Below are 27956 nucleotides of genomic sequence, written 5' to 3'. Positions count from 1 at the left end.
TGTTTAATGACTTTTATTGCTATGTTTACGTAACACTTTATGACATTGTTCCACACAATATATGTATAGATATTATAATTTCCCTTTATATTTTAGGATGTTGGCTTTATTATTTTTCTTTGTTTTATTATGAATATGTTCAGGGCCTACACATGTTTATATAGTCTCACTAATACAATATAACTTCAGTTAATTGATAACACAGAGACGTACGAGTGCCTGCATGAAAACAAACTTCTTTGTTGCTTCACTTCGTTTTCATCGCACCGTCGTTCGCAGCTGATATTGATGAGGAAAAAAAATACAGTGTCCCTTTAAATATGGGCGTGTCTTCACTACTACGACCCGCCTTTTATGCATATAGACAACTTGCCTAACCCAGATCAGATAGCGCCGTTGCTGGCAAAGAAAGTGACCGCAGTAAAAAAAAAAAAAAAACGGATCCAACATTTGAGGAGTAGGAACACACGAGTGATCTTTATTTGTGGCAATTAACCGTCAAAGACAAAGAGGGGACGCCCCAACCGAAGCGGACGTTCAAGAAGTAGGCTATTGCCCGAGAACTACGCATCTTTATTTCCCCACTTTTACGCTCACACAGAATCCATGAAGACGAAATCAGCACTAGCACTACCAGGTAATATAAATGACCACTCCACCACTTGGGGATTTCGTCTTTTTTTTTGTGAAGTATTGTCCAATTTACCATGGGACTAGCCTATATGGCGGGGCTCTGAGTGTATTTCGAGGATAGCGGAAGCTTACCGCTTCAGAAGTTTGGCTTTAGTACACGCCTATTAATTAATTGATAACCGAATTTACCGGCAGCTGACTTGTTTTACCTTAATCTACGACCTGTACTGGGGGTGATCGGGCTCTGTGACGCTTGGAGGTTAGGGGAAATGGTTTCACTCATGGGATGCATCTTAACCCGCAATTAAAGCTCAATTAGCAGGCCTACAGGTTTGGAGGTAACTGTCTTTTTTTAATCGACCTGTGTTTTGTGGTGGGCTGTCACCGCACACTTTAAACAGCGGCACTGTTGTGTAATAACTACGTTGCGAAACTTGAACTTATCCCACTACCATGCAAGCACACGCGTAAAAGAAACTTTCTCGTTGATGTCCATACGACACATGGTTGTGTACAATCCTTTGAAAGAAAGATCTAAAACTAACATGATGGGAAAACGCACACCCAATTAGCAACATTATATTAAGTAGGATATCATCGATGCTATGAATCGCCTTTTAAAGTGTGTACGACTTTTTTTCCACCATGTCCAGACAGAGAGAACATTGTGTCACCATAACCCCAGGAGCGAGGCGCCAGGTCTGCAGCCCCAATGCCGGGCATCAGCTCCACCGCCCCCCGGTATGAGAACTGGGAGATGGAGTACGACCACAACCAACATTATTTCTACGACGACCACGACCCGGACGAGGATTTCTTCAAGTCCACGGCGCCAAGCGAGGATATATGGAAGAAATTTGAACTGGTGCTGACCCCGCCCATGTCCCCCATCCGGACGGTCGAAGGGGCAGGCAAGGTCGGACTGGTACATCAGTCGCTCGCTGATCGATTGGAATTGATGTCTCAGTTCTTGGGCCAGGACGAGGAACAGGACTTGCCTTGCAAAGTGAACACCGTGAACGACTCCTTCAGCAACCTGAGCTCTATCATCATCCAGGATTGTATGTGGAGCGGTTTATCCGCCGGACTGCAGGCGGAGAAAGTTGTGGAGGAGCGGATCGTCTCCCACGCTGGCTCGGTTGCCGCCAAAGTAGGCCTACCAACGGCACCCGCCGTTCAGTCTTCAGGGAGGACGCACTGCGTCTCGGCCGATGCGCCACTGATCAGTAGCCTGGCGACCGACTGTGTGGACCCAGCTGCAGTCCTCACTTTCCCGTTAACGGGCGGCTGTAAAAAACCTCAAGTGTCCTCCGGCTCCGAGTCCCACACCGATACATCAGGTCAGTGCAACTTGAATCACTGGCGTTTTTTTTTGTATTGAAATATGTAGCCTAACATTTTGTAAAACGAATACGAACGAATAGTTTTTTTTGGTGTGGTGACCTATACTTGTCGAGGATGGAGGACTTGAGGGTGGCATGTATGACTGCAATGCGTTACCTTGGCGCATGCAACACATGCGCCACGGCTCCACAGCGACACGCCCATTGAAACATCTGTTCCTTGGCTGGGTGCCAGGCTACCAGCTGCTGCCTCATGTTCTTGTGGTTTGTACTTCAGCCAACAATATCCGAACCACAAACTGTGGTTGATATTTGACGTATTAGTCCAAATAAAGTTTTTATATATTCCATATATAGCTTTGTGATAAGAATAACTGTTCCACGCCATCTTCCAAGATTTTGTCTGTCAAGTGTCCCCTCACTCCATCAGTCTCCTATCCCCACAATGTGGTATTTGGGTTTTGATGCAGTACTATAATGGTGGGTGGAATGCCACAATGGGAACTAGTTGCCCTTACATAAACCACCAGCATTCCTCAGCAAAAAAACAAAACAGTATTGTATCAGTTTGCCCAGGTTTGGGTTTGTTTCAGTCACCGATCCAAAATACCTTGTCCTTTGGTGAGAATCAATTTGCTTTTAGCGCCTTCTTGAGGTGCTGTTTCATTTGCAGTTCTCAGTGTTGTAAATTAATTCAGCGCGCAGAGCTGAGTGTCTATTGACACTGAAAACCATTTTCTCTGTTTTGTAGATAAGTGGTCTGCCATCAGCAAGTGGTTCTTAGTGTGTGTGTGTGTGTGTGTGTGCCTTAGCGTGCTACTCTTTGAATCAGTCTCCTACGTCGCTAATTGAATTGGCCTAGCTCTCACACTCTGCAGCGGATGCCGAGTTGTAGTTAAATAGTTGATCAGCCCTGGAATTCAATACACTCATTTATAACTTATGCATTTCTTTTTTTTCGGGGGGTTTGTTGCTGTTTGAAGACGATGACGAGGACGACGAAGATGAGGACGACGACGACGAGGAGATCGACGTGGTGACAGTGGAACAACAGCAGCGGCAACACAAGTCACGCCGGCTGGTGAACAGCCGGCAGCCGGTGACCATCACGGTGTGCGCCGACCACCTGGACCCCTGCATGAAACGCTTCCACATCTCCATCCACCAGCAGCAGCACAACTACGCCGCGCCCTCCCCCGACACTCTGCCCGACCCGCCCCGCAAGCGGGCGCGGCCGGACGGCCCCGCCCACCAGCCCCTCCCCCACCCGAGCCAGAACTCCCTCGGCCCCTACCTCCAGCAGCCACGCCCGGGCCGTACGGTCTCAAATCCCGCCGGCGGCGGCCGCTGCGGCGGCGCATCCCGCTCGCCCTCGCCCGATGCCGCCTTCTCCCCGTCGACCGCCGCGTCCTCCTTCTACGAGATGCCTTCCTCGCCACCCGCCTCGGGCTCCTCCTCCCCGCCATCGCAGGGCTTCTCCTACTCCCACTCGCGCCTCTCCAGCCCCCAGTCGTCGGACGGCGAGGACACGGACAAGCGGCGCGCGCACAACTTCCTGGAGCGCAAGCGGCGCAACGACCTGCGCTCGCGCTTCCTCCTGCTGCGGGACGAGATCCCGGGCCTGGCGGACTGCCCGAAGACGCCCAAGGTGGCCATCCTGACACGCGCCACCCAGTACCTGCAGCAGCTCCATGCCGGCGAGCGGCAGAAGGCCCAGGAGAGGAGGCAGCTGAAGGCCAGGCAGCTGCAGCTGCAGCGCAGGCTGGCCCAGCTCAGACGCTCCTGAGTGCGACGCGCTCGTTAACTCACACACACAGTACTGAATGGGGACATATGAAGGAGAAATACACTAATGTTTCATGACTTTCTTCAGCGGAAAACGTTGGGCAGAATAACGTTGTTTTTGTTTTGTTTGCATTTTGTTGTTTGCACATGACCTCCTGAGCGATTCACAGGGCAGTTGGCCACTCAGGACAGTGAGCGTGGGTTGATTTGTTCCTTCGGGGGTAAATTTAAGACGGCCGACCGCTCTTTCTCTCCCTCTTGGTTAATACCCTTCTTTGAATCTGATTTAGTTATTAGTTGTTTTTTCCTCACGCAGAGGCCTTTTATTAACTCTTATTGTTTTGTTTTCCCTTTTCCAGTTAGCCGCCGACTCCTGCTGGTTTCGGTTCAGTTTTTCTTTCCATTTCCAAGTTTCTCCTGTTCTTGCTTTATTTAACTTTTCTTATTGACTGCTCAATTCATCTGGTTGGCAGTTGTATAAAGTAGTGGTAATATGCCAAGTTGGCAGCAGATTTAAATGGAAATCAGCATTGGGTGGCAACTGTTGGAAAAAGGTTTAAAATATGCTACTCTGATCAGGCCCTCTTTGTCAGTGTCTGCTCATACCAAATTATTATTATTTTTTCTTCCTAGTGTGAGGGACCAAGCGAGGGTTGCCCACTGTAATACTGTTTAATATTATTCACCAGAGGGAGAGAAAGGGGTAAAGATACGGTAAATGCCAGCATGTCTTAGGCAAATGTTTTTGAAGTGAGATTTTGACTATATGCACGTGTTAAGTAACTATTATCCCATCCTCATGCAACTGCTAAAATAATTAAGATCATATTTACAAAGACTTTTAATTTTATAAATATATCTAACTTACGTGCCATTTGAGGTCATCAACCAAACAAAAGAATCTCCCCAACATGCCTGTTAACAATTTGGTTAAACTTTGCATATCCGCAACATACACAATGCAAAACCTTTGGTTCGGAAATGGAACCCTTTGTATTTCATGTATAGTTATCAGATCTGTTTTGTTCATTTTGCCTGATGTCGTTTGTAAACGGTGTGTTTTGTTTTGTTTTTTTGTATGTTTTTAATTTTGCATTTGAAGTAACGCCTCTAGAAGCCTTTTATTGTATGTAGACTATCTGGTTGAATACATATATGTGATTTATATGTCTGTCTGTGTATATAACTCCCTGGATGTACAGTCCTTTCAACCCTTAAGCAGAGCTGTCTACGATACTTAGTTTTTTTTTTTTTCTACTCTGGGCTTGCTGGCTTTTCAAAGATTACTCAAAGCTTCTATTTTTGTTAATAAAAAAGGATTAAGAAAATTTAAAAAAGCTAAAATAAAACTCAACTGATATTGATCACACTAGCCACTTTGGGACACCGTTTTCAATGCCTATGACTTTGTTTCCATGTAAAAAAAAACATTTTTTTTGCTGTACCTGGTGTTGGTTTGTACATTCTAGAAATGTTCAGGACAAAGGTTTTGTACTATATTTTCCTACAGAGCTATGTTCAAGTGTGAACTATCAAAGGTTTTTGTTTGTTTTTGTTGTGAGTTGGTCCACGCTGGCGGTATTGTGCTGAGGACCGTACATTCTCTTCACTTCTCACCTCGTTTGGTGGTTTTTAAAAGCATCTGAATGTCTTTCTCTTTTTCAATGTATCTAATGCAGCACTCTATATGGTGCGGACAGAGGCGTTGGTTAAAGAGGAGCCAAGAGTTGAACCTCTATGCTACTCTTCGGTAACCTCCATGCACATCTCATTCTATTGCCCCCTCCCCCCCCCGGGCCTGCTTCTTTATCATCATTCTCAAGCCATAAACACCAGAGAACACTGTAGCCAATTGTAATCGAATACTGTACCATAACAATGGTTTTGTAGCATGTCCTCCTGTTTCAGGGCACTCAGGAAAACTCCAAGTAGTCTGTGACTTTTTCTGTTCTTGACCCCCGGTGGGCTAGTGGGCTGAGAGGGAACAAATATTAATTTCCAGCCACCTTCCTCATCCTCCACTGTGCAAACAGAGTGAGACGGAGAAGTACGGGGGCATCACATTTTTTAAATCAATTTCCGACTCAAGTGCTCAAGCAGACATATAGGCCTTGTCTGCTAACATTTCAGTTGGGGAAAATGCCAAGGTGGTTTAGTCACACCTCGGCCTTCCTAACGCATCATATTAATCCAATCTGCTAATTGATTCAGCACAAACCTTTATTTGGTTGTTCGGGGGGTTAGGTTTGGTGTAGATCAAATCTAACCTAAAATGTGGTTACTCAGAGTTTTGTTTTGTTCTTGTTTGGTTCGTCACTGGTCTCTGCCGTTGGCACTGTCATGGTAGCGGTTGAAGTCGTGGAGTTTTTGAGAGTCAAGACCACGGTGACTAACGGAGCATTGTATCGGCACTTTGTTTTTTCTTTACCTCATAAGCTTCTGTGTATGGGAGAGTTAAGTTGGAAAACTAATAAATGTAAATGTTTAGGCATTAACCTTGATTCTTGTCATTTTTTAAATTGCACCTCTATACTCCTTTTCTGTTTCAAAAGCAATGAAGAGTAACACATTCATAGAAAATGGTTAAATTATGTCACTCAGACAAATAGGTAGTTGGAGATCCAGTGCAATTCATTTGCACTGGATTATTATTAAGAAAACGTGTTGGATGTGTAGTAGTTTATTAAATGAGAACACCTGTAAATGTCAATGTAAACTAATCCCCGTCTCCATCAAGCTTTTATTCGGCGCAGTCTCCAAGGTAACACATCCGGGCTGCTCTGCCATGGCAACAAGCACCTTCTCTCATCACTGCTCAGCTTCTACAGTTTCCATAGAAACGATATCAACCATTTTCTAGTTATATTCTTTAGTCAATGTCATAATAATTCAGTCAATACTCTCATCTAATGAAGATGATTCTGACATTTGATTGGTGCTACAGCATTAAACGAATTGCCTGCTTACTCTTATTTTGCATACTGAAGTAATACCATTAATGATCAAAGACCAATGCATTTTTGGTTTACATTTGGCAATGGTCTTCTGTCGAAATGGTTATTTTATTCCCAAGACAAAAGAACGTCCCGGACTTTGGAAAACCCCATTAATCAAATCAACGTTACCGCAAACGGCTTCTTGTTGCTAAGTTACAGAACCAGCTTCGTCCCCAGCCATTCTCAGCTACTGCGCATGTGCGTTATTGTCAGCTGGTGAACGAGGCATCATGGCGGCGTCCGCTCGAAGCGTGCAGTCTGCCTTGAAAAGGACGATGGTTCCTCCTTTAGTGGTAGTTTTAGGTGCTACTGGAACTGGAAAATCGAAGTTAGCAATAGAAATCGGTAAACGTATGCAAGGGGAAATAATCAGCGCTGACTCCATGCAGGTAAGGCCATCGCAACAATAAACAAATGCCCCGAGTCCTTGACGTGATAGCCACGCGTTTCTGATCAGAATATACCTTCCATTTCAACAGTACAATATCTTACGGATATACAATTATTGATAAAAAGAAGTCCATGTACGCGTTTAGTCAGTGTCAAATCAAACCAAGACGTTGGAAGATGCCCATTTCCATGCGAGGACATGTGTGGTCCTTCAAAGGTTGGTGTATTTGAGGTGTCCAGCCAGACAGGCTAGAACGACTATACCTCGCTGGACATCTTTCATGTATAGGTTGTTGCTCCATACAAAGGTCCTATAACATTAATAACCCTATTGGGAAGTCAACTGTGGTTGAGAAGAGAAGCTAGCCAACACCATAACTTCCAATTAACACAGGTCGTTCTTACTCAATATTACTAATACTCTCACACGTCGACATAGTAGTCAATATTTCTTCAGCCAAACTGCTTGCTAGCTTCACGTTGCCTTCTCACAAGAAACAAGTGTGACAACAACAGTGGCCGTGACTGAAGTAGACGCAGTGGAGTCTGGGAGATGTAGTTTAGACTACAGCCACGTTAATGACAGCTCATTTAAATAGCGTGAAAGGAAACAGGTTGTGGCTTAATGGTTAAAGAATAAGCTATAGCTTCTTATTTGCCATAATCTCGTATGTATGTTTGTATTGATGTATGGATGTTATGGCCTTTAATATATGGTTATTCTGTCAAAACTTTTAAATGCTGAAGTTAAAAAGAAAGTCTAATAAATGGTAGATCAACTTATTTTGTCAACCCCTCGCCTGGGGTAGCCAGGGCTTTTGGCATGTTATGAGACAGTAGTCCATATAAGCCATGTTTATTCAAACCTGGGAATGATGGAAGTGTGAGGCTGCAAGATGCCTGCATATGCACACACAGGAATGAGACCTAATTCACATGATTTATGGAAATGACCCCCTGTCGTGTGTTGGCGTGCATGTGCGAGAAAGAGCGCCTGTGTGTCACTGTGTAACAATGCGATGATCTCTCACGCCCGCATTGTTGAGCTATCTGCCACCGCCTCCCTCCAGCCTCCCTTGGTTCTCATGCGAGTTGTCACGGCAACCATCTTCGAACTCAGGGTCAGGTGCATGGACGCTCATGTAGACGGAAGGTTAGAAGCCGGTGTGTCCTGATGCCTGCACCTATATCCCCCCACATCCCTGCACATCCCTTTACCTTGACCTCCATGGTGAAGAGCTAACCTTGTGCCCCCAGCTAGCCTTGCTGTCTGTATGGTCTTTTGGGCCTGGCTCCAGGGTCGTTCACCCACCTTGGCACACATAGCCTCTTTATCAGTCTGTCAGAGCTGCACAGTCTTCCAGCCATGTACCTGCTACTGGGTAACTGGGTTATGCTAATAACATTCCAGAATGTTCTTGGAATTTCTCCTCCACCAGCAGCTCCAGTAGAGAGGACCATTGGCCTACTTAGAGACTGTCCTATCCCCATATTCCCAACTGTGTGTGTGTGTGTGTGTGTGCGTGTGCGTGTGCGTGTGCGAAACTGGGAGACGATGTGAGAACAAGGCTGTGTGTAGGCTAGCACTGTGTGTGTGTTGTCTTTGGGATAGGAAACAGCCCGGTCTTGTTTGGGAGAAAGCCGCATTGTGCTGAGCCAGTGCATACTTGGTGCTGCGCTACGCTAGGCTAGGCTAGCAGCCGCTGCCGCACACAATGAATGGGACACACTGTGGCCACTGGGGAAGAGGCTATTGTATTCCCCAGAGAATCGGTTCCCACACTCCCCTAACACTCCTATTGTGCCATTGTCGCCCACCACTCCCCCCACCCCCCCCCCCCCCCCCTCGACCCTTCCCAACCCCACGGCCCCTAGTTCTCCTAATGCCTCCCCATCCTGTGGCCCTGGACTCTGGAGTGCATCGGAATTGTGTGTGGGGGTATTATTCACTGGTTAAATATACACACTATCAATGGCGGATGCATAGACAAGTTCCTGGCCATGGCGTCATTCTAAGAGGACGTGCACTGCCAACCGTGTAAACCACTGAATTATAAGCAGCTAAACTCTGCCCCCCCCCCCCCACACACACACACACACACACACACACACACACACCTCCTCCCCTCCCCTCCCCTCCCCTCGGCTCTTTCCGCTTCTGAGACCCAGAAAGAGGGGTTCGAACTTTTGGATTTAGGCCTAGTTTTCAGTCTTGGGATGGGATGGGGGGGGGTTAAGGGGGAGGCAGTTTTTTTTCCCTGTGTGTGTGTGTGGGAAAGAATAAGGGGCCTAACATTGTGATGATGATCATACTTGGGTTTGGAGGAGGAAGGCGGGGAGACCATTGGTGGTATCTGTTCTGCGGGTACGTGGGCGGGAACCCGTGTCAGTCCGGTGGGGCCCGGGAGTTCTGAGAGCCAGAAAGCAGGAGGTCAGCGGAGTCTCACGTCGGGTCCCCAAAGGTCCCGAGGGCCGATTTTACAGGTCACCACCACCAGCCCAGTTGACCGTTGCCATAGTGTGTGTGTTTTTGTGCGTGTGCGCTCATGTTTACCAATGTGGGCGTCATGCGCGTCTGCGGCTAGTGACCTGTGTTTTAGTACTGTCCGAACACGGCCCACAGTGACAATGAGCGCCGTCGGTTGTAAAACCTCCATTTGGTAAACATTAGCGTTTCAGCATGGCGGCTGAAAGACGGGGGCTATCCGTCATCAGGAGCGGTAGCATACGGCCCAGTCAGAGATGAATAGTGATGAAGGCACACATGTGTCATCGCGCTGGCTGCGTAGTCCCCGTGAAACCCTGCGGAACAAGTTGAGCTCTATAGGTCAATGAGTGGTCCACTGACACTAAGAGAGGGAGGGAGGGAGGGAGGGAGATGGAGAGGGAGGGAGGGAGGGAGAGAATGTGTGAACCACATCCCACGCTATCCGCTTTCTATTGCAGCCTTAAAATGCAGTTTCTCTCTCTTTCGCTCTCGCTCTCTCTCTCTCCAGCCTCTCGTGCTCTCACTCATGCTCTCTCTTCCTCCATCTCTCTCTCTTCCTCTGCCCCACTCCCTCTCTGTCTCCCCCTCCCCTCCAACTCCCACCCTCTCTCTGTCTCCCGCTTCCTCTCCTCCCCTCCCCCCCCCCCTTCTTTCTCTCCCTATCTCTCTCTGTCTGTCTGCTGTGGGTGTGTCTGGGATTTTGACGGTCCGTCTGGGTTCTTTTGACCCGGGCCCATGCCAGCTCCCACGTTCGCGGCTGTGATTCATCGTTTATCCGGTGATCAGACGCATGTGAAGGCCAACGCAGATCGTTGATTAACCAGTGTTGAGTATGTGCGGGCGACGTTCACAACACGTGTGCGTGAACATGCGAGCGCACACGTGTGTAGGGGAATGCAACGCCCCTATGTAAGGCTCAGCAGGAGCGGAGGGGGGGGTGTTTAGATGGGCTCCAGGGGGGGCACAAGGGAGAAGCACATCCTGAAAGATTTAGTAGTCTGCCATTACTGAACACTTCCCAATAGAAGGAGAGAGAGAGTGAGAGACTGAATCAACGGAAACAAAGAAGGAGAAGAAGATGGTGACATCAGAGGAGGATGAAAATGTATGGAAAGAGAGAAGTCAGTTTTGATAGCTGGAGAGGTATTGGATGCAAAAGACCTGGACCAAGGCGGCGGAGAGAAGGCAAAACCTTAATGGACTATATAATGTGTAGGAATAAAGCACATGTCCTGCAGATGTAAAGCGTGGAAACCTATTGTACAGGCTCTCTCTCCCCTTATTTCTGGGGTTTCTTTTTGTTCGTCTTCGTTCGTCTTTTTTTCTTTCATAAACAATTTTTTCTTTCGTTCATCAATATGTATTCTATTTATCTTTTATTTCTTTTTGTTTCTTTCTTTTCATTAATTTTCTTTCTTTCTTTCTTTCTTTCCTTTCACACACCTTTTTTATTCCCCCAGTTCCTTTCTTTCCGAGGAACAGCTGTTTCATGCCCGGCATAAGGCTGGGCAGGCAGGCAGGCAGGCATCAGAGCTGGAACACTGGGCTTATTGTCTGAAGGCATCCCTTGCACGCAGTCACTCACTCTGTCCCTCGCACACACGCACAGGCACGCAGACTGGCGCATACGTTAATTCCAGTCTCCGCACAACGCTCGCGTCCACTCCGGTCATTTACGAGCATGTCTATAAATCCTGTCGCACACAAAAGCAGACACACACACACACGCATGCACACACCCACACAGACGCACTCTGTGATATTTTGTGCAACTTGTGGCTTTCATTCTTTTTATATAACCAATTTTATGTTTGCTCCCTAGATGAGGGTAAATTCAATTGTGGAGATCTTTATCCTCTTATTTTTTCCCCCTTCTTTCTGCTCTCTTCTTGACTCTGTGGCCAATCAGCTTGATCCAACCAAACGTTCCCCGTTTGCTGCTCAGTCCGCGGCTGCCGCCACCTTGTTTTCTTCTCTCCCTCCTTTTAATTTCTTTCTCTCTGGGTTTTTAACCACCTGAAAGCCTTTTTCCCTTAATTTCCTACTGCTTCAGTGCTTGTGACCGTGGTGAGGTTCCGCCCTCCTCACTGTACTCTTGGGTCGCCCTGTCCTTGTGAAGGGAGCGCACTAGAATTAGACTCCATGTTCTGCACTTTCTCACACGCACACACATGCAATTAAGGATAAGCCGTGTCTGCTTTCATAGCCCCTAACAGCAGGTTCGAATGGGACAGAGCGGAAGAAGTTTTCCATGAAAGAGGAGAAGTTAAGGGCGAAAAGGGAGAAACTAGCTCGCTTTTACAATTAAAGAGACGTGTGTGTGTGTGTGTGTGTGTGTGTGTGTGTGTGTGTGTGTGTGTGTGTGTGTGTGTGTGTGTGTGTGTGTGTGTGTGTGTGTGTGTGTGTGTGTGTGTGTGTGTGTGTGCAATACTTGGAAATTGAGATTTGAACTGATGTGAACAATGGCGGGTGTGAGTGCGAGGGGCCCTCGGGGTGCCTTTCACTGAGACTGGATGTAAATCAGGGAGCAAGTAAGGAACGTGGCTTACAATGAGACACATGACCCTGGTGTACACACACGCACGCACGCACGCACACACACACACACACACACACACACACACACACACAGCGCCAACTTATTCCCAATTATCTCTCTCCCTTTTTTTTTTTAACCTTCTCCCTCTCTTTGGCCCGCATTCTGTACAATCACACAAAGCACATTACCACACCATTCCTTTCCCTTTTTTTCTTTTTTCACAGATTTATTTATTCATCAAATTTGCCAAGAGCATCCTGTCCTGTGTGACAAGAACACAGTGCTCCACTCTGGGCACCGAGGCGTCTGGTGATCCTGCTTGTCTCTGTATTCTCTTCCTTCCCTTCCATCCATATCCTTCTTGAACTCGCTTCCATTTAACTGTTTTTTTTTTTTTTAACTCGACTCCCAAAAAGTCAAAATCTGAGCCTCAAACCTTTTCCGAGTTCACTTTGGTGAGTCATTTTGGTGTGTTCATCCGCCCACGCATCCTGTTGTCTGACAACGGTGTCGCGTGGAGATAACAATGAATTTATTATTCCTCAGCTGTTTTGTCCCACTTGACCCTATACACACACACACACACACACACACACACACACACACACACACACACACACACACACACACACACACACACACACACACACACACACACACACACACACAGGCGTGCCTACAACCTTCAGGCGTACGGTTAACATGAGGTTAATGTTTTAACCCCGGCCCTGAGTGGTCCTTTGGGAGCCAGTGCTTCAGAGTGCTGGGAAGCTGTGATTCCTCCATTGCTATGGCGCACTGAGCTAGCCCAGGCTTCACACGCGTCCTCTGTGTTTAGGATGAGCGCTATGTTTTTTATATACTTGTGTTTAAGATTTTCAAGCTATTGATTGAAGGCTCAGCCCTAAACTGTGCGTGTGTGTGAGATGGTATCGCATCACACACTGTCGTCACATTCTAGCAAGGCCAAGCTCTCTTCGCGTGGCTCTGTGTTTATTTACACTCCCTCAGTATTTCACCTCAGCGCAAACGAAAAGAAACCTTGTCTACCGCTCTGGCAGGGAATTAACAATGACGTCCAAATGAAAGAAAACATGGACTGCATTATTAATCCCCCACGCCCTTATTGTTTCAACGTATCACCTGTTTAATTATTCACGTCACGGTGCTGGTATCAATACGCAGGGTTCTCTGCTGCATGCCACTTCCCCTTTGTGATCATTCACTGGTTCATTGTTTGTTTGTTTTCTGTTTTGCCCTCTCCAGGTCTATCAGGGCCTGGACATCATCACCAATAAGGTGACCACAGAGGAGCGTGCCCAATGCACACATCACATGATCGGCTTCGTGGACCCACTGGTCAGCAGCTACACCGTTGTTGACTTCAGGAACAAAGCCCTCCCCCTCATATCCTTAGCTGGCAGCCGGCAGAAGCGCGCCGATGGCGGGTATCTGGTTCAGTGACACCTTGGGCATGGTGGTGATATCTCGCTCCAACACCTTTTCCTCGTCATAATAACATGCTAATGAAGTGTGTGTGTGTGTGTTATATCCCGCGTGTATGCATGGCCCTGCTTGCGTGTGTGTGGTGTCCTGGTTCTGCCAGAGTGTCGTCTGCTGCAGATGTTTCACTGAAATGAGAAGAGAGATCGCCAGAGGGGATATAAATAGAGGAGGCCGTGTGGCTGACACACACACGCATGCACACACACACTGGGCAGCAGCACCTCCTCGCAGACACACAGGCTGTAACATGTGGAAAAGAGGAGGCGATAACTAGAGATGGTATTAATAGATCAGCAGGGCTCAGCCACACACTATCTCCCAGACAGCCACCAATAGAGAGAGAGAGAGAGAGTCTACATTGGTCCTAAGAATAGGCTTAGAGCAACGCCAGCCTGAGTGCAATGTGTATGTAGACCTCATCTAGGAGCAGACAGAAAGAGCGATTGTGAAATCGGTGTAGGATGGTGGGTGTGTGTATCTTAGGAAGAAGGATGCGGGGGCTGATGGGTAATTGTGGGCAGGGCGCTCTGTCTCTGCCTCTCCCTGTTGGTTTTTTCCTCCCCTTTTACCCTGATACATGTCACCCCCCCCCCACTCCACTGCCTCTGATTACAAAATAACTTCCCCATCCCTTGGATCACAGTGACATTAGGGTGGGTGGGGGGGGGGGGAAGAGAACATAAAAAGAGAAGAGGACCTGGTTTCTCTCAGGAATATTTTGACTTGTCTCTTGCTCTCTCCGTCAAAAAGAGCAGGGGTTTGCGAAAGTTCTTGTGATGTCGTCTTGAGTGGTTAGCTTATTCTTCTCTGGGGAGAGGGTGAGAGAAGTTCAGTGATGGAAATTGAGTGAGGGAAGACAGGGTGAAAAAGTGTCTGTGGTATATTAATTATTAAGAAAAAGGTGTGACACACACAACAGACATAACATTTATAAGCATTTATGTTTACTGAAAGTGTGGCCGGGTGTGGTATGGAGCCATGCATGAGTGATTGAACATTAAAGGCTTACTGGTTGGTTGCTTCCCTAACTAATTGCAACATCGAGGACCTGCACACCAGAAGCAAGCTGCCAATCATAGTGGGTGGGACCAACTATTACATCGAGTCGTTGCTGTGGAAAGTGCTGGTGGATACACGGGTGTGTAGCACTAATGAATCAATCAACCTATCAAATCGGTACATCCAATTACACACTAAGGCGCACACACACACACCTTCTCTGCTTCATCAAACTCCGGAAACTTCTGCCATGTCAAAGCGATGAACCTCTTACCTTGCGCACGTACGGTCACTTAGCACTGTCTTAAGCCAATCAGAGGCTTCCTAATGACCTCTTGAACCAATCAGAAGCCTTCCTGATAACTATTTAATCAGAAGCATGATTGGGAGCCTGATTTGTTTGTAACTCCCAAACCATTTAGAAATCTTCAGAATAACTCTTGCATCAATCAGCAGCCAATCAGAACCCTCCCTGATTGCCAGCCTAAAGGTTGAGCACCAGTTTACTGCTTCAATGGATCGTTTCCATTATTTATATTAATCATTAGTATATAAGTGTATAAAAGGAAATAAGTTAGGAGGAAATAAGCCCACGTGATATCTTAAATGTGCTTGCTTCTTCATAAGGCCAAGACAAGCAGGCAAGAAAAAAATAAAAGTATCCTTTTTTATTGATATTTGGAAGCAGGGAAAGGCGAGAATATGTATGCATTGTTGATGCTATAAGCAGAAAATCATACTTTTCCCCTGATAAATAAGCTGAATGAATTATTGATCCTTTCAGCAATAGACCAGCAAATTATGCCATTTATTCTGTAATGTCTTATCAATTATTGATTTATGACGAGTAAAATGTTTTTGTATGTATTTAAAATGTATTTAGTTTCTTGATCTCAGCAGGAGAAGGCAGAGTCGGAGAAAGCAGGAGAAGACCGGGCTGCACTGAGGAAGGTGGAGCTGGAGAAACTGGGCGGGGCCGAGCTGCACAAGAGACTGATGGAGGTGGACCCCAAGATGGCCGCCATGTTGCACCCCAACAATGCACGCAAGATCGCCAGGTAGGTACGTAAAGAAAAAGGGTTGATTTAGCTGTCAAACGGAGGGAAAATCCAGAGGACAAAACAATTGGCTGAAAGCAGTAGGATTCTAATCTGAGACTCATTCGAAGTGTGTTTGTGTGTGTGACAACCAATGCTCGTGCCGGCAAGGAATGTGTGAAATGCTTGAGAAGCATGACTGCCTCCTGAAAGTGATTGTCTTGTTTTCCTAATGAGGTGTCACAATGTCACAGTGTACAAGGAACCATGATGCTTCTATGTGTGGGTGGGCGTGTGTGTGTGCCTGGCCAACAGCCGTTTATTTATAAATCAGCTTACGAGTGACACAAATTACACCCCTAATGTCTTGTCTGTTTTGTGGTGCGCGTGAGGTGCTCCTCTCTGTCGCTGTCGACCCCAGATAAGCCGACAAATCACAAAAACACGACCACTGCTTCTGTTTAAGGCTGCACGCACACACAAACACACACACAGATCTGTAAGTGTGTCCACTGTGATCTTTGTTTTCACAAAGGGGGTTTCGGTTACACAGTTCCTCTGGCTGACGGGAAATGTGTTTGTTAGTGAGTGACCTCCTTCCTCGATCGTGACCTCTGAGCGGGAACATGAGTGCCGCTGAGGAAGTCCACCGCCGGAATTTGAATCTCTCAATCCCTTGAAAAAGAAAAAGAATAAAATACAAAAATGCAGAAGCTGTGATCTTGGGTGGTGACATGCAGGAGAACGACATGCAAGTCGTTCACTCCCTTTCATTGATTGTCTTTTGTCTCAGGGACGCGCCTTTGTTGTCCCATTTGAAGAGTCGGCATGACGACCGCATTGTCCACATGTGGTTTAGTTCACACAACGTTACATCCTGGCGTCGGCGAACTTGACGCCAGTGACTGTATATCACAACGGGTGACACACTTGACATGACCTAGGGTGGGGGCTGTTGATGACCTAGTGAGGGCAGGGATCGTTGACCTAGTGTGCTGTGGGTGCGGTGTGGGTGGTCCGCAGGAGTCTGCAGGTGCACGAGGACACGGGCGTGGCCCACAGCCGCTGGCTGGAGGAGCAGCAGGGCCAGGAGGGGGCGGACGGGCTGGGGGGGCCGCTGCGCTACCCCAACCCTTGCATCTTCTGGCTGCATGCCAACATGGAAGGTAGAGAGAGAGAGAGACACACACACACGCACGCACGCACGCACGCACGCACGCACGCACACTTTTTTCCATTTGCGTTTTCTGATGTATACGTTTCCTGGTGTGTGTGCGTGTTGCTGTTTTATCCGTGGCAGCGCTGGACGTGCGTCTGGACGCCCGTGTGGACGCCATGCTGTCCGCGGGGCTCATGGAGGAGCTCAGGGACTTCCACGTGCGCTACAACCAGCGCCGGGTCCAGGAGGACAGGTAATGGCAGCAGATACGGAAGCTGTGGTATTGAGTGGCAAGATAATTTTTTCAATCACACAATCTCGATTGGATTGATTTCCCCACCCCGCCTTCATTTCCATAAGGTAAAACCGTGGTAAACGGACCAACCCACACATCTTTCATTTTTTTTTTACCCTTTTTTCCCTCACTAGGTGTTTGTGTGATGGGGTTGGTTTGATTAATAGCACCGATTCTCCCCATGCTAATGCATGGGGAATGAGTTCTGCTAATTGCTGAATATGTGCCATAGACATTCCCGGCTAGGGCTCTTTTTTTTTCCTTTTCTTTCCTTTTTTGCAAGCGGCATTGATATGCTGAGTCTGTCTGTTGGTGGCTGACTGTGTGTGTTGACGCCCGGGCGTTTCTGTGCGCTTTTGCTGGCGTGCACATGGGCTATTGATTGATGGGGTGTGGCTGCAGGAAATTGATGCACTGGTGGCAAGGTGCCCAGGATGCTGCCTTCACCCCCCCATCCTTCTTACTCCCCCTCTTCCTTTCTTTTAAATGCTGCATTAGCCCAGATCACCACCCCCCCCTCCCCCCACCACCACCACCACCACCACCACCCTGACTTCTATGGCAAGAGGACAAGGTCAAACCTATCTCTGTTGCTCCCTCTCTCCCTCTCTCCCTCTCTCCCTCTTTCCCTCTCCATTTCATTGACTCACTGCATTTCCTGTGCGCTACTCTCCAATTTCTCCATATCTCACTGGCTTGCTCCCACCCTCTCTCCTCTATATCTTAGTCTCTGTCTGTCTCTCTCTCTCTTTTCTCTTTCTCTCTTCTATCTTCTTACACGTTGTCTCGTGTTTTGGGGTAGTCTATTTTCTTCTCTCCATCCATCTCCCATCATTCCTCTGTCTCTTTCTCTCTCCCAGCTCCCCAGCTGCCCTGATCCTGCCAAATCTGCCCCAGCCTCCGGTCACCTTGGTCGGGCAGGGAAACGCTATCCTGGCCCTGGGGCATTCTCTGTGTCTCTGTGTCTTACCGCCGTATTTCTCTGTCTCCGTGTCTCTGTGTCAGCCTGGCCCCCCAAAGTGTCACAATATGTCCAGACTTCTCCTCCTTTGTCTGGTAGGAAACATGAGGGAGGGATGGAGTGAGTGGGAAGCAGAGAGAGGGGGAGAGAGTTGAAAAGGGGGTCGAGCAGAATAGCTCTAAATGACCTACAGTTGGTTGTGTCTGAAGCTGCAGATGAACTTAAGAGTCTATATTTCTCCTCTTCATCGTTCATATTTCTGTTTGGATCGATTGTTAACCCGATGCCTCTCCCCGAACCCCCCCCCCCACCCACCGCCTCTCCTGTCAGTCAAGACTACCAGCATGGCATCTTCCAGTCCATTGGCTTTAAGGAGTTCCACCAGTACCTGACCGCCCCCCAGGACAGCAGCCAACGGGAGACTCTCCGAGACAAAGGTCTCATCCCTTAAACCGCAGTCAGTTCAAATGCAATTCAAATCCACCGCAGTTTCTTCTTCATTTTCTACATAGGTCTTAAACCATGACGATCTAGTTTAATATTTGCATAGTGTTTTGGCAAGAGGTCACTTTTTTTCTTCTCCTTGGAATACATTTGTTGATGATGATAATGATTGATTTAATATCTGACCTATATCTGACCCGATTTAGATATCTGGGCCCTTGACTGACTTACTTCCTGTGGTCCTCGCCAGGTACCGAGGCGTTAAAGATTGCCACGAGGCGCTACGCCCGGCAACAGAACAAATGGGTCCGCAACCGCTTCCTGAAACGTGAGTGCTCTGTTTGTATGTTTACTCTGTGTTGGTGGAGTGTGTGTGTGTGTGTGTGTGTGTGTTTGTTGCATCATGTGGGTTTGTGCAGTGGATGCGTTTGCTGATAGGTGTGTGTGTGTGTGTGTGTGTGTGTGTGTGTGTAGGCCCAAATATGCCGTCTTATGCACGCCTTATTCACGGCACAGTCCTGCATGTCCAACATGAGTAGTTCTAACTGGAGAGACGATGAAATCCGCGAGCTGACCATCAAATCCGCGAGCTGACCATCATGGGAGAGAAGGTGATGCAGTCTCATAATGCATTAAACAAAGACGTTGAAAGATGATGCGAACTAGGAGAAAGACGCAGCGGAACTGTCCTTACGAGGCTTTTGTCGGGTTAAAAAACAAGTTTGTCTGCAAAATAAAGAATACGCTGGCGTTTTTGCACTTGTAAATAGTTAATCGCGTTTGTAGCCTACACTCAGACGTGAACTCATTCTTGCATGTGTGTCTTCATTCATAAAATAATAAAAACATTCGGAAGTGTGCAAATTATTCCAAAGAGGTCTAGACTATGTGCGTAGCCCCGCCCTGTCCAGTGAACCAAGAAAGCCCGCGCCGTGACGAACAGGGGATTTTACCCCCTCGGTTTTACACAGACAATTTGAGGTAAGACGGTGAAATTGCCGGGCTTGCCAAGCCGCGACCAAACCGGCTTGGCAGTGTAAAAAGGCCTTGTGTGGGATTGTATAGAGGTGGGGGGGGGCCCTCCACCCCTTCTTCAGTGCTGAACTAATCAGTACTCACTTTAAGAAGATGGGATTCACACGCTCTATTAAACTCCATAAGCCGTGTGTGTGTGTGTGTGTGTGTGTGTGTGATTGTGTGTGTGTGTGTGTGTGTGTGTGTTCCATTCACAACAATAAAATGTTTAACTCCTAATTTAACAATTTACATACTACTAATCGAAATGATACAACTAGCATATGCGATTTCCCCCCAAAACCTTCACATCATGTGTCCAGTGGCGGCGCTAGGTTGGTGCTTGCTGGTAGCACCACCAAGAAATAGTTTTCAACAATCCTGTACGCCCGCAAACCCATACACCCCCCCCCCCCCCCCCCCCCCCGTCAACAATCCTGTACGTCCAACCCCCCCCCCCCCCCCGTCAACAATCCTGTACGCCCCAAGAAAAAAAAACTCTGGCGCCGCCACTGCATGTGTCGCTGACTAAACACAGTTGTGGAATACTCAGCAGCTCGGGTACCGCCTAAAAATGTACATTTTCTCAACATGACTCCCGATCAGCATCCCTAAGCCTTCCTGTTCCCAGCTAACGTTGCAACACCCCGTGCAAAACTCAAATCAGCGAGGTCAGAGGTTCAGAAAAGGGACTGAACTGTAAACTCCATTTCTGCTTTTATTTTCCCTTTATTCATTTTCCAGAAGATAGGGCCAATGTTTCACTCCCCTTGAACTATGTGCATATGATACACGTTGTGGCAATCGCTGGATGTACACACTTATTTCGTAATAGCCCAATTTCACAAGAAGAGCGCCTTTCAAATACAATCAATGTTCTGCTTTGGATCGCCCGTATAAACAAACTCGGGGGAACGTCGGGTTCTCCACTGCATGGTGAATATTCTCCACTGCATGGTGAACTTTGAAATTTCCCCCTTTAAAAAATAAAGAAAATGATGTACAAATGTTTATCCAGCTGTTCTTTTAATGAATAATACAACTCGATATTAGTTTGGAGATCGTTTGACCCCGAAATCGAAATTGCGATCAAAATTAAGTGAATTGCACAGCCCTACTCTACATTGATACCGTAACGTAGGGACATTGAACCTGACTCACTGCTCTGGCTACCTGGTCATCTTGGAGCAGTAACGTGGCCTGTAGTAACCCGACTACCGCCTCATCCTGTTAGCGCTAAGTGGCTTACTCCGCTCCACACTGTAAGCCCCCCAGTACGGCTCTGCCACCACTACACACACACACACGCGCACACACACACACACACACACACACACGCAAGCGCCCGCACACACACACACACACTGTGCATACACATACTAAACTGGCAAACATGCTAGACATACTATGCACACACACTGTGTACACAAACTGCACACACATAAACACCAACACACTTCTTTTTTTATTTATTTTTGCGGGATGGCATTTCAACCGCAATTTTTTTGATCATTAATTTGTGTCCAGAAAAGGCTAACGATTTCTAGTAATATTTGATTAATCTGACAGTATCGAAGTACTGAATCATGTATTTACTTCCTCATGTCTTCCTCACTCTAGTTCCCGTCACCCTGAACACACACACACACACACACACACACACACACACACACACACACACACACACACACACACACACACACACACACACACACACACACACACACACACACACACACACACACACACACACACACACACACACACCATGCCTGTGAAATGGTTTCGAGAAGTGAATCTAAGCCCTACCCTTGGACATGCACACCCACCCAAACAGAGCGGGTTCATCTGTTGAAAGGATGCAATATGAAAGAAGGCATCAGTCAACTAGAACGCTTCGAGTATAAACCCTGAATAGCACATATTCCTTGAGCCACTTTGGATTATAATGTGAATGTAACAAAGATGTGTTTTGGCATGGGGAGTTGGTCACAATCATGTGTTATGAGTTGGTGGTTCAGTGATGAACTGTCTCCAGTCAAAACAAAACTCAGCTCAGACAGACTCTGCCATCCAGAGACAGTTAGTCTATATCAATTCATCATCCACTAAAGCTGTCTTACAGAGAAAGCAACTTAGAAACTTTAAAAAGGTGGCAAGCGAAAGAGAGAAAGCCGTGTAATCGGAACCACTTGTGGGACACACACACACACACACACACACACACGACAGCCAGTGTAGAAGGGGCCACAGCTGGCACTCGCTGACGGCCTGCTGCGACAGGTGGGCTGCTGTATCAACACGGAGAGCAGCAGATGCCCTGCTGCAGGAGAGCCTGCCTCGCGTTGTGATGGTGGCGATCCGACCCACCACGGTCGTTTGTGTGTGTGTGTGTGTGTGTGTGTGTGTGTGTGTGTGTGTGTGTGTGTGTGTGTGTGTGTGTGTGTGTGTGTGTGTGTGTGTGAGATATGTGTGTGTTTCCCGATCCACGGGGCCAGGGCGTGCCACTCTTTGTCCCCCGCCTCCACCTGCTCTCTTATCGTCTGTCTTTCACTCTTGGGGAGATTAGCCGAGTAAGATTTCACCCCTGAACAAGGCGGAGGTGGAGCAGGAGCGGGGCTTGTGGAGAAGAGGGGGATTCTCCGTCCAGCATCTGGCAGCCGCCCCCTCCCCCCCCCCTCTCTCTTTACCTCCACTCTTCACAGCAGACGCGTCTGGCAGTCAAGGGACAAAGGGGGCAAGAGAGAGAGAGAGAGAGAGAGAGACGGGGGGGGTGTCGTCAAGAGAGGTAGCCAGTAAATGATCCAAATGGATCAAGAGAGGGAGAGAGAGATATGAAGGGCTGTCTGAGGTGAAGTGTTTACCGTTCAGAGTGCGGCGGTGGCTTGCGTACACAATGAAAGTATGCGCTGCTCACCGCCGCCACAGCCATCTGCCCGCTCTTTTACCGCCAACACAAAAAGGACTGTCTCTTACACACCGACACACAACCACACACACACACACATGGCAATTGTGTCCGTGAAACCCAATGCTTAAATTAAGGGTCACCACTGCTTTCATGTCGAACCAAACGCGCACAACAGGCCCTCCCTGACACATGCTGAGACACGCACACACACTGGTGGGGGTTCTATTCCTCCTGTTTTCCTCCACTCCATGGAGTGGTGCTGAGCAAGGTACACTGGTGCTCGGCTTTGAAGTGTGTGTGTGTGTGTGTGTGTTTTTTATATATTTATTACACGGCTCTTCTCAATGCTGTGGAATGCTCCATTCACTTGCATGGGCCTTCCCGACTTCCGGTGGTGAATTATTTTTCAATAATGACCGTTGCTAAGCATATGATGACCGCGGTCAAGGAAGGTGGCGTGATTCACGTCTTTCGTATCACGCCGCAAGTAGTCCGGTAACTTACCAACCCCAGCGGATTTGTTTGCTAAGCGACGTCAACGTCTTTGGCAGACTATTTCTCTGCTGTTCTACACTAGGAATAATGGTAACAAATAAATTGTAAAAAGACAGCCCGTGGGAAGTTATTTTTTCATTTGGCAAGTAGCCGTGTAATAAGCGGGATAATGTATAGAACGCCGCCAGTCATTATCGAGAAATAAGCCCCTTCAGGGCGAAGCAAGACTTTGCCGGTTCGCCCTGTCGGGGCTTATTTCCCGATAATGACCGCGTTCTATACATTATCCCTTACAAAGCATAACCCATGCGCTCTGGTCATGTTGTGGCCAGAATCGGGGCCTCAGTAACGCGATCCATTTAGGGGCCCGGCTCACTGTACAGTCTTTATGTCAGGCGGGGGCGCTGGGGGCCACGCGAGTGGCAGAGCCAAAACAAACGGTCCTCTGTTGTCGTCCCCTCCTCCTGCTGTTCATAGCAAATGTGATCCATCCATCGCAATAGAACAACCCTAGCCAGTGGCATTGCGAAGGAAGGAATGAATGAATGAAACATGTGACTGGCTTTAAGCCACCGTGGTCGGTGTCCCTGAGCCAAGACCCTTAACCGTCTCCGATGATCCGGCTGTCTCCTTGTGTGGTTGACACCGCAGTGGGTGAGTGAACGTGTATGACTGGGTGAATGTGAGTCAATAATTGTAAAGCGCTTTAAGTGGCCACTGGTCTGAAAAGTGCGGTATAAATTGCGTCCATTTATCAGAATGTAAAATTAGACGCACGCATGAGAGCCAAGTATGGCCGGTTGCCGCGGGCTGTGTTTAGTTTTATGGCTCCCTTTGAGATGGAGCTCATTAAAGACATATATTGTTCCCCAGGCCATCGTCCTGACAGACCCAACGCTGTTATTTATTTTGATGAATGCCCCGCGGCGTGGGGACGGTATAGTGGTATGGTCGTACAGTAGAAACACTGTTTCCTGTCATCGTCCAGTCCAACACACTTCAGCTTATCATCCCAGTTGGTTTACTGTGTGTGTGTGTGTGTGGGTGTGTGTGTGGGTGTGTGTGTGGGTGTGGGGGGGGGGGATTAAGCCATAATTGAGTCGCTGTGCCTTCAGAGGTTGAAATTAATTGTATGCGTGTTGCAGACCGGATGTGTAGTAAGACTGAGAAAGACGGGTCAGACGGGTAGATGTGCAGACAGACGGATGGGTAGTAAGACACAGACACACCCACACACACACTGAGGGCAGATATTCCATCAGACAGACGTACAGATAAGACGGTCAGACAGATAAATGGCCAGATAGATGTGCAGACAGTCAGTCAGGGTTGCTGGGCCTGCTGTTGAGACTGCTGACTGGAGCAAAACCGAAATGGGAGAAAGAGAGAGAGAGAGCCATAGAGAGAGGGAGGTAGAGGGGGAGAGAGAGTTTTTGCACGTGAAAGAGAAAGGGATCATTAGAAGGAAGTGAAAGCTCAAACATCGGTGTTGCAGTCAGAGAGAGGGAGAGAAAGAGATGATGGTGTTGCAATGAGAGAGAGAGTGCAAGGGACATGATTAGCATGGGATGGAGAGGGAGAGAGAGGGGCAGAGAGAGACATTATCGAGCTGGTGTGAGTCAGCAAACTGCCAGAGCTTCAGGGCGCGGCTGCACCCACTAACCCAGCTCTCCTCTGGGTGCAGCCACAGGACCAGGATCCACCCCTCCCCCTTACTCCCCCCCCCCCCCCCCCCCCCCCCCCCCGCCTCCCATGGCCACGCTAACACGACAGATCTTAAATACAGGCTAGGCTTCAGCTACCGCATTGGACTCACCACACCGCGCACTCTTTATAGCATGCTTGACGTTGTGCGTCTGTATATGTGTGTTGTAATTGTTTCTGTGTGTCTCCTGTGTTTGTACGAACGGCGCGCTGACCACACTGTGTGCCTCTGTCTGTGTCTGTTTCTCTTCAGTGTATTGTTAGCGTGTGGTTATTGTTCCTGTGTGCCTGCTTGTGGGCTCCCTGGTGTTTGTGTGTGTATATATATACCTTGTGCTGACCACAATGTGTGTGTGTGTGTGTGTGTGTGTGCGCGTGCATGCAGGTCCAGGGGGCAGCGTGCCGGCGGTGTATGGCCTGGATGTGTCTGATGTCTCCCGATGGGAGGAGACTGTGCTGGAGCCTGCACTGCAGATCCTCCACAGCCTCACTAAGGTGGGGTCACTGCCTCTTTTCTTTCTTTCTTTCTTTCCTTCTCTTTTTCTCTCTCTTTCTCTAAACTTCCCTTCCATCAATGTTTGACACTCATGTTCTGTATGTTTTTAGTGAAATTGTTTTGGGAAAAAAGAAAAAACACAACCTTGTTTTAGCAGCATACAGGCTTAAATTTAACCTTACGTTGACAAAAATGTCTGTCACCTGACCTTCAGGGTGAGAGTCCGGCCATAGAGCCAATCAGAGTGGAGGAGGCGGAGCTTACCAACAAGCGTAGCCGGCACACCTGTGAGCAGTGCGACAAAGTCATCATCGGTGACCTGGAGTGGACAGGTGAGCCGTTTGACTCATTTCCCACACAGGGAGTATGTACTTAACATTAAAATAACCGGGTCAAGTTATTTAACAGTCCAGTGAACTCAGTCTATTTCTATTTCCCCCTCCAATCGTTTCCGTGCAAATAAGTTAGTTATTGCCATCTCCCTGCAACCCCCTGGCATGAGATAAAGTGGAGACTATGTTTTTTAATCATTGAATAATGTTAAGTCTTTAAATGTGAGTTCTGGCAGAGGATTTTCTGTAACCGTCTGAAAATATATTGTATATTTATGAATCAAACCACTTATTTGATGCGCTTCAAAAGAGGCCGCCTGCCTGAATAAACATATTGAGTACTATAATAACATACTGTATATTATCGCCTCTAGCCCATTTGAAATCCAAGAAGCACCACAGCCACGTGAGGAAGAGGAGGAAGGTGGAGGCCTGCCCTGTTGAGGGGGCGGCTCCAGGGGCCCTCCAGGGGGCCCAGACCGCACCACTCAGCCCCAGCCGTCCCGGTCCAGACGCCCTCGGGCCGAACTCCAGAGACGCCTCGGCTGATTCATCCTGAATCCCAGCAGCCGTGGGGCCTGGCGGTACCGGGGGGGCCGCGGGGCCCGGCAGTACCAGGGGGGGGGGCCGGGACGCCAGACCTTTGGACCGCAGTACAAGTTGGAGGTGAACTCATAATCACTGACGCTATCCCATGGAAATCATTAACGGACACGAGCGAATTCCTTTTCGATGAAGCGGGACATGTTCTGTCGGAATTTACTGGAATCTCCCACAGTCTGCCAAAAGTTTCCCGCCTAATACAACGCAGACGTCATCATTGTTTCTGAGAAAAAAAACACAACTTTTGGACTGGACACCAGAACGAGGAAACGTTATCGACAGAGCTGGATCCAGACGTCTCCATCTTCTCACTTGACACACTTCTATGAGGAAGACAGAAGTCTACTAGTTTATTTTTAAATCCGTCCTTACAGATTTGGCTCTTTTTATGGTCCGATGCTGTGTTGTGTGCGGGGGTCTTCGCTTTGGAGTGCAGTCGTTTGTGGCCAAGGACAACTTATTGGGGGGGGGGATTAAACAAAATGCATCAATATGTTTTATGTCTTTGTGTCTCTCCGATGTCGCAAATGTTCCGTCTCGTCTCGAACCCCGGGGGCAATCTTGGCAGTGTGGCGGCGTCCTGACGTCTCATGAGGGATGCTGCTCACTCGTCATTGTGGTTATCGTGTTGTCACCATCATGGTGTCGCTCTGAAGTCTGAAGGGGAGTCGCTCCTTGTGCTCACTGCTGTGAAACGAGCAAACCGAGATCATGTCGTTCGGGGTGGTTGGCCGGAATCCAATGTTGCCCTGAGTGAATCCTGACTTCTGAAATGTTCTCGTCTCGTACTGAGCCCCTGAGGGGACTTGGCAGCTCAGTGCCCTGATGCTTCACAAAGGGCTGCGGCTTGCTCATGATTGTAGTCATCCCTTAATAAATATCTAAAGGATAAAAACCCACAAATAGAATACCTGGTTTGAAAAGTGGTTCTACACATGAGTACACGCCCCGTACCGGGTTTTGAAGTAGTGGTGGCCTAGATTGGTCCTTGCCTTGACGTAAGGTGGAAGCGGTTAAGGTGGATGGGGGGGGGGGGGGGGGGGGGGGGGGGGGGGGGGGGGGGGGGGGGGGGGGGGGGGGGGGCGTTACCACATGTTACACACACCCACAAACGGACACACACACTCTTGACTGATCTTTTCCCGCCAACACTCCCTCCCTTTCTCTCGCGCCTCTCGGTTTCTTTCTTTCTTCGTGTCATTTACCACCGATAAGTATGCTCCCTCAGTGGAGGACTCTGACTTAAGCCATGTGGTTCTGCGACTACACCCACCTTTTCTAAATATATATCCAACCGTATAATAGCAGGAAGTGTGTGCGTGTGTGTGCGCGTGTGTGTGTGCGGTGGGGAATGAGTGTGTGCCCCACATTTGTTCGTTCAGATCTAGGTCAGGCCTTGAGCTCTTCTCTGCCTAATTCTGTTCGTGATGGCAAAGGTCACACTGTAGGCCTGTAGTACTTCCTTTCCTCTCTCAAAGATATCCCATTTTGTTTACTGTTTATATGAGTCTTTTCATTCATTATTCCACCTTTTTTTTTTCTCACCATTTAGAATATTTCCTCTTTGTACGACTGTTAGCCCCTTGGCTCTAAATTCAAAGTTGAAGAGACATTTCCGATCTTGTGGATCAGATGAATGCTAAAGGCTGGCTAAACCTAACCTTTCGCCTCCCAGCCACTCTTCCAGCCTTTGGCCCCGTGTTGACTCGGGGCTGGGTAGCTCTCAGATGTTGTTTGGTATGTGCTAATACCATGGAATGCTTATCCCCCGAGTGCCCGGGCTAGCTTTCCCTGGCACCACTGCTAGACTCTAGCACCTGAATCAC

General features: G+C 48.1%; 2 protein-coding genes across 3 annotated transcripts; both read left to right on the top strand.

Moving 5' to 3' along the window:
* The first annotated feature begins 475 nt into the window (after positions 1–475).
* On the top strand, positions 476–6209 carry myclb (MYCL proto-oncogene, bHLH transcription factor b). The gene is made up of 3 exons (XM_084485189.1): positions 476–637; positions 1287–1973; positions 2960–6209. Exons 2-3 carry the CDS (start codon positions 1346–1348, stop codon positions 3760–3762), a joined length of 1431 nt encoding a protein of 476 aa, XP_084341315.1. The 5' UTR covers positions 476–637; positions 1287–1345; the 3' UTR covers positions 3763–6209.
* Positions 6210–6987: 778 nt separating this feature from the next.
* Positions 6988–27012, top strand: trit1 (tRNA isopentenyltransferase 1; the record flags this gene model as incomplete). Of its 2 annotated transcripts, none has more annotated exons than XM_084484618.1 (11): positions 6988–7146; positions 13441–13581; positions 14720–14818; positions 15577–15737; positions 16740–16882; positions 17017–17128; positions 18462–18568; positions 18826–18903; positions 25085–25194; positions 25410–25527; positions 25902–27012. In XM_084484618.1, 11 exons carry the CDS (start codon positions 6988–6990, stop codon positions 26084–26086), a joined length of 1413 nt encoding a protein of 470 aa, XP_084340744.1. In that variant the 3' UTR covers positions 26087–27012. The 2 variants fall into 2 exon arrangements, with proteins under 2 accessions (XP_084340744.1, XP_084340745.1); XM_084484619.1 differs by having other exon boundaries at positions 13441–13587; positions 14726–14818; positions 15580–15737.
* Between the last annotated feature and the right edge of the window lie 944 nt (positions 27013–27956).

This window comes from Micromesistius poutassou (assembly GCF_964030765.1).
Source record: "Micromesistius poutassou genome assembly, chromosome: 20".
NCBI lineage: Eukaryota > Metazoa > Chordata > Actinopteri > Gadiformes > Gadidae > Micromesistius > Micromesistius poutassou.
This window is presented reverse-complemented; position numbering and strand designations above follow the sequence as displayed.

Bases quoted from the DNA above. Each gene is read 5' to 3' on its own strand.
- myclb (XM_084485189.1), top strand. From the start codon at position 1,346: ATGCCGGGCATCAGCTCCACCGCCCCCCGGTATGAGAACTGGGAGATG. The intron at 1,974-2,959 runs GTCAGTGCAACT...TGCTGTTTGAAG, and splicing joins GTCCCACACCGATACATCAG to ACGATGACGAGGACGACGAA.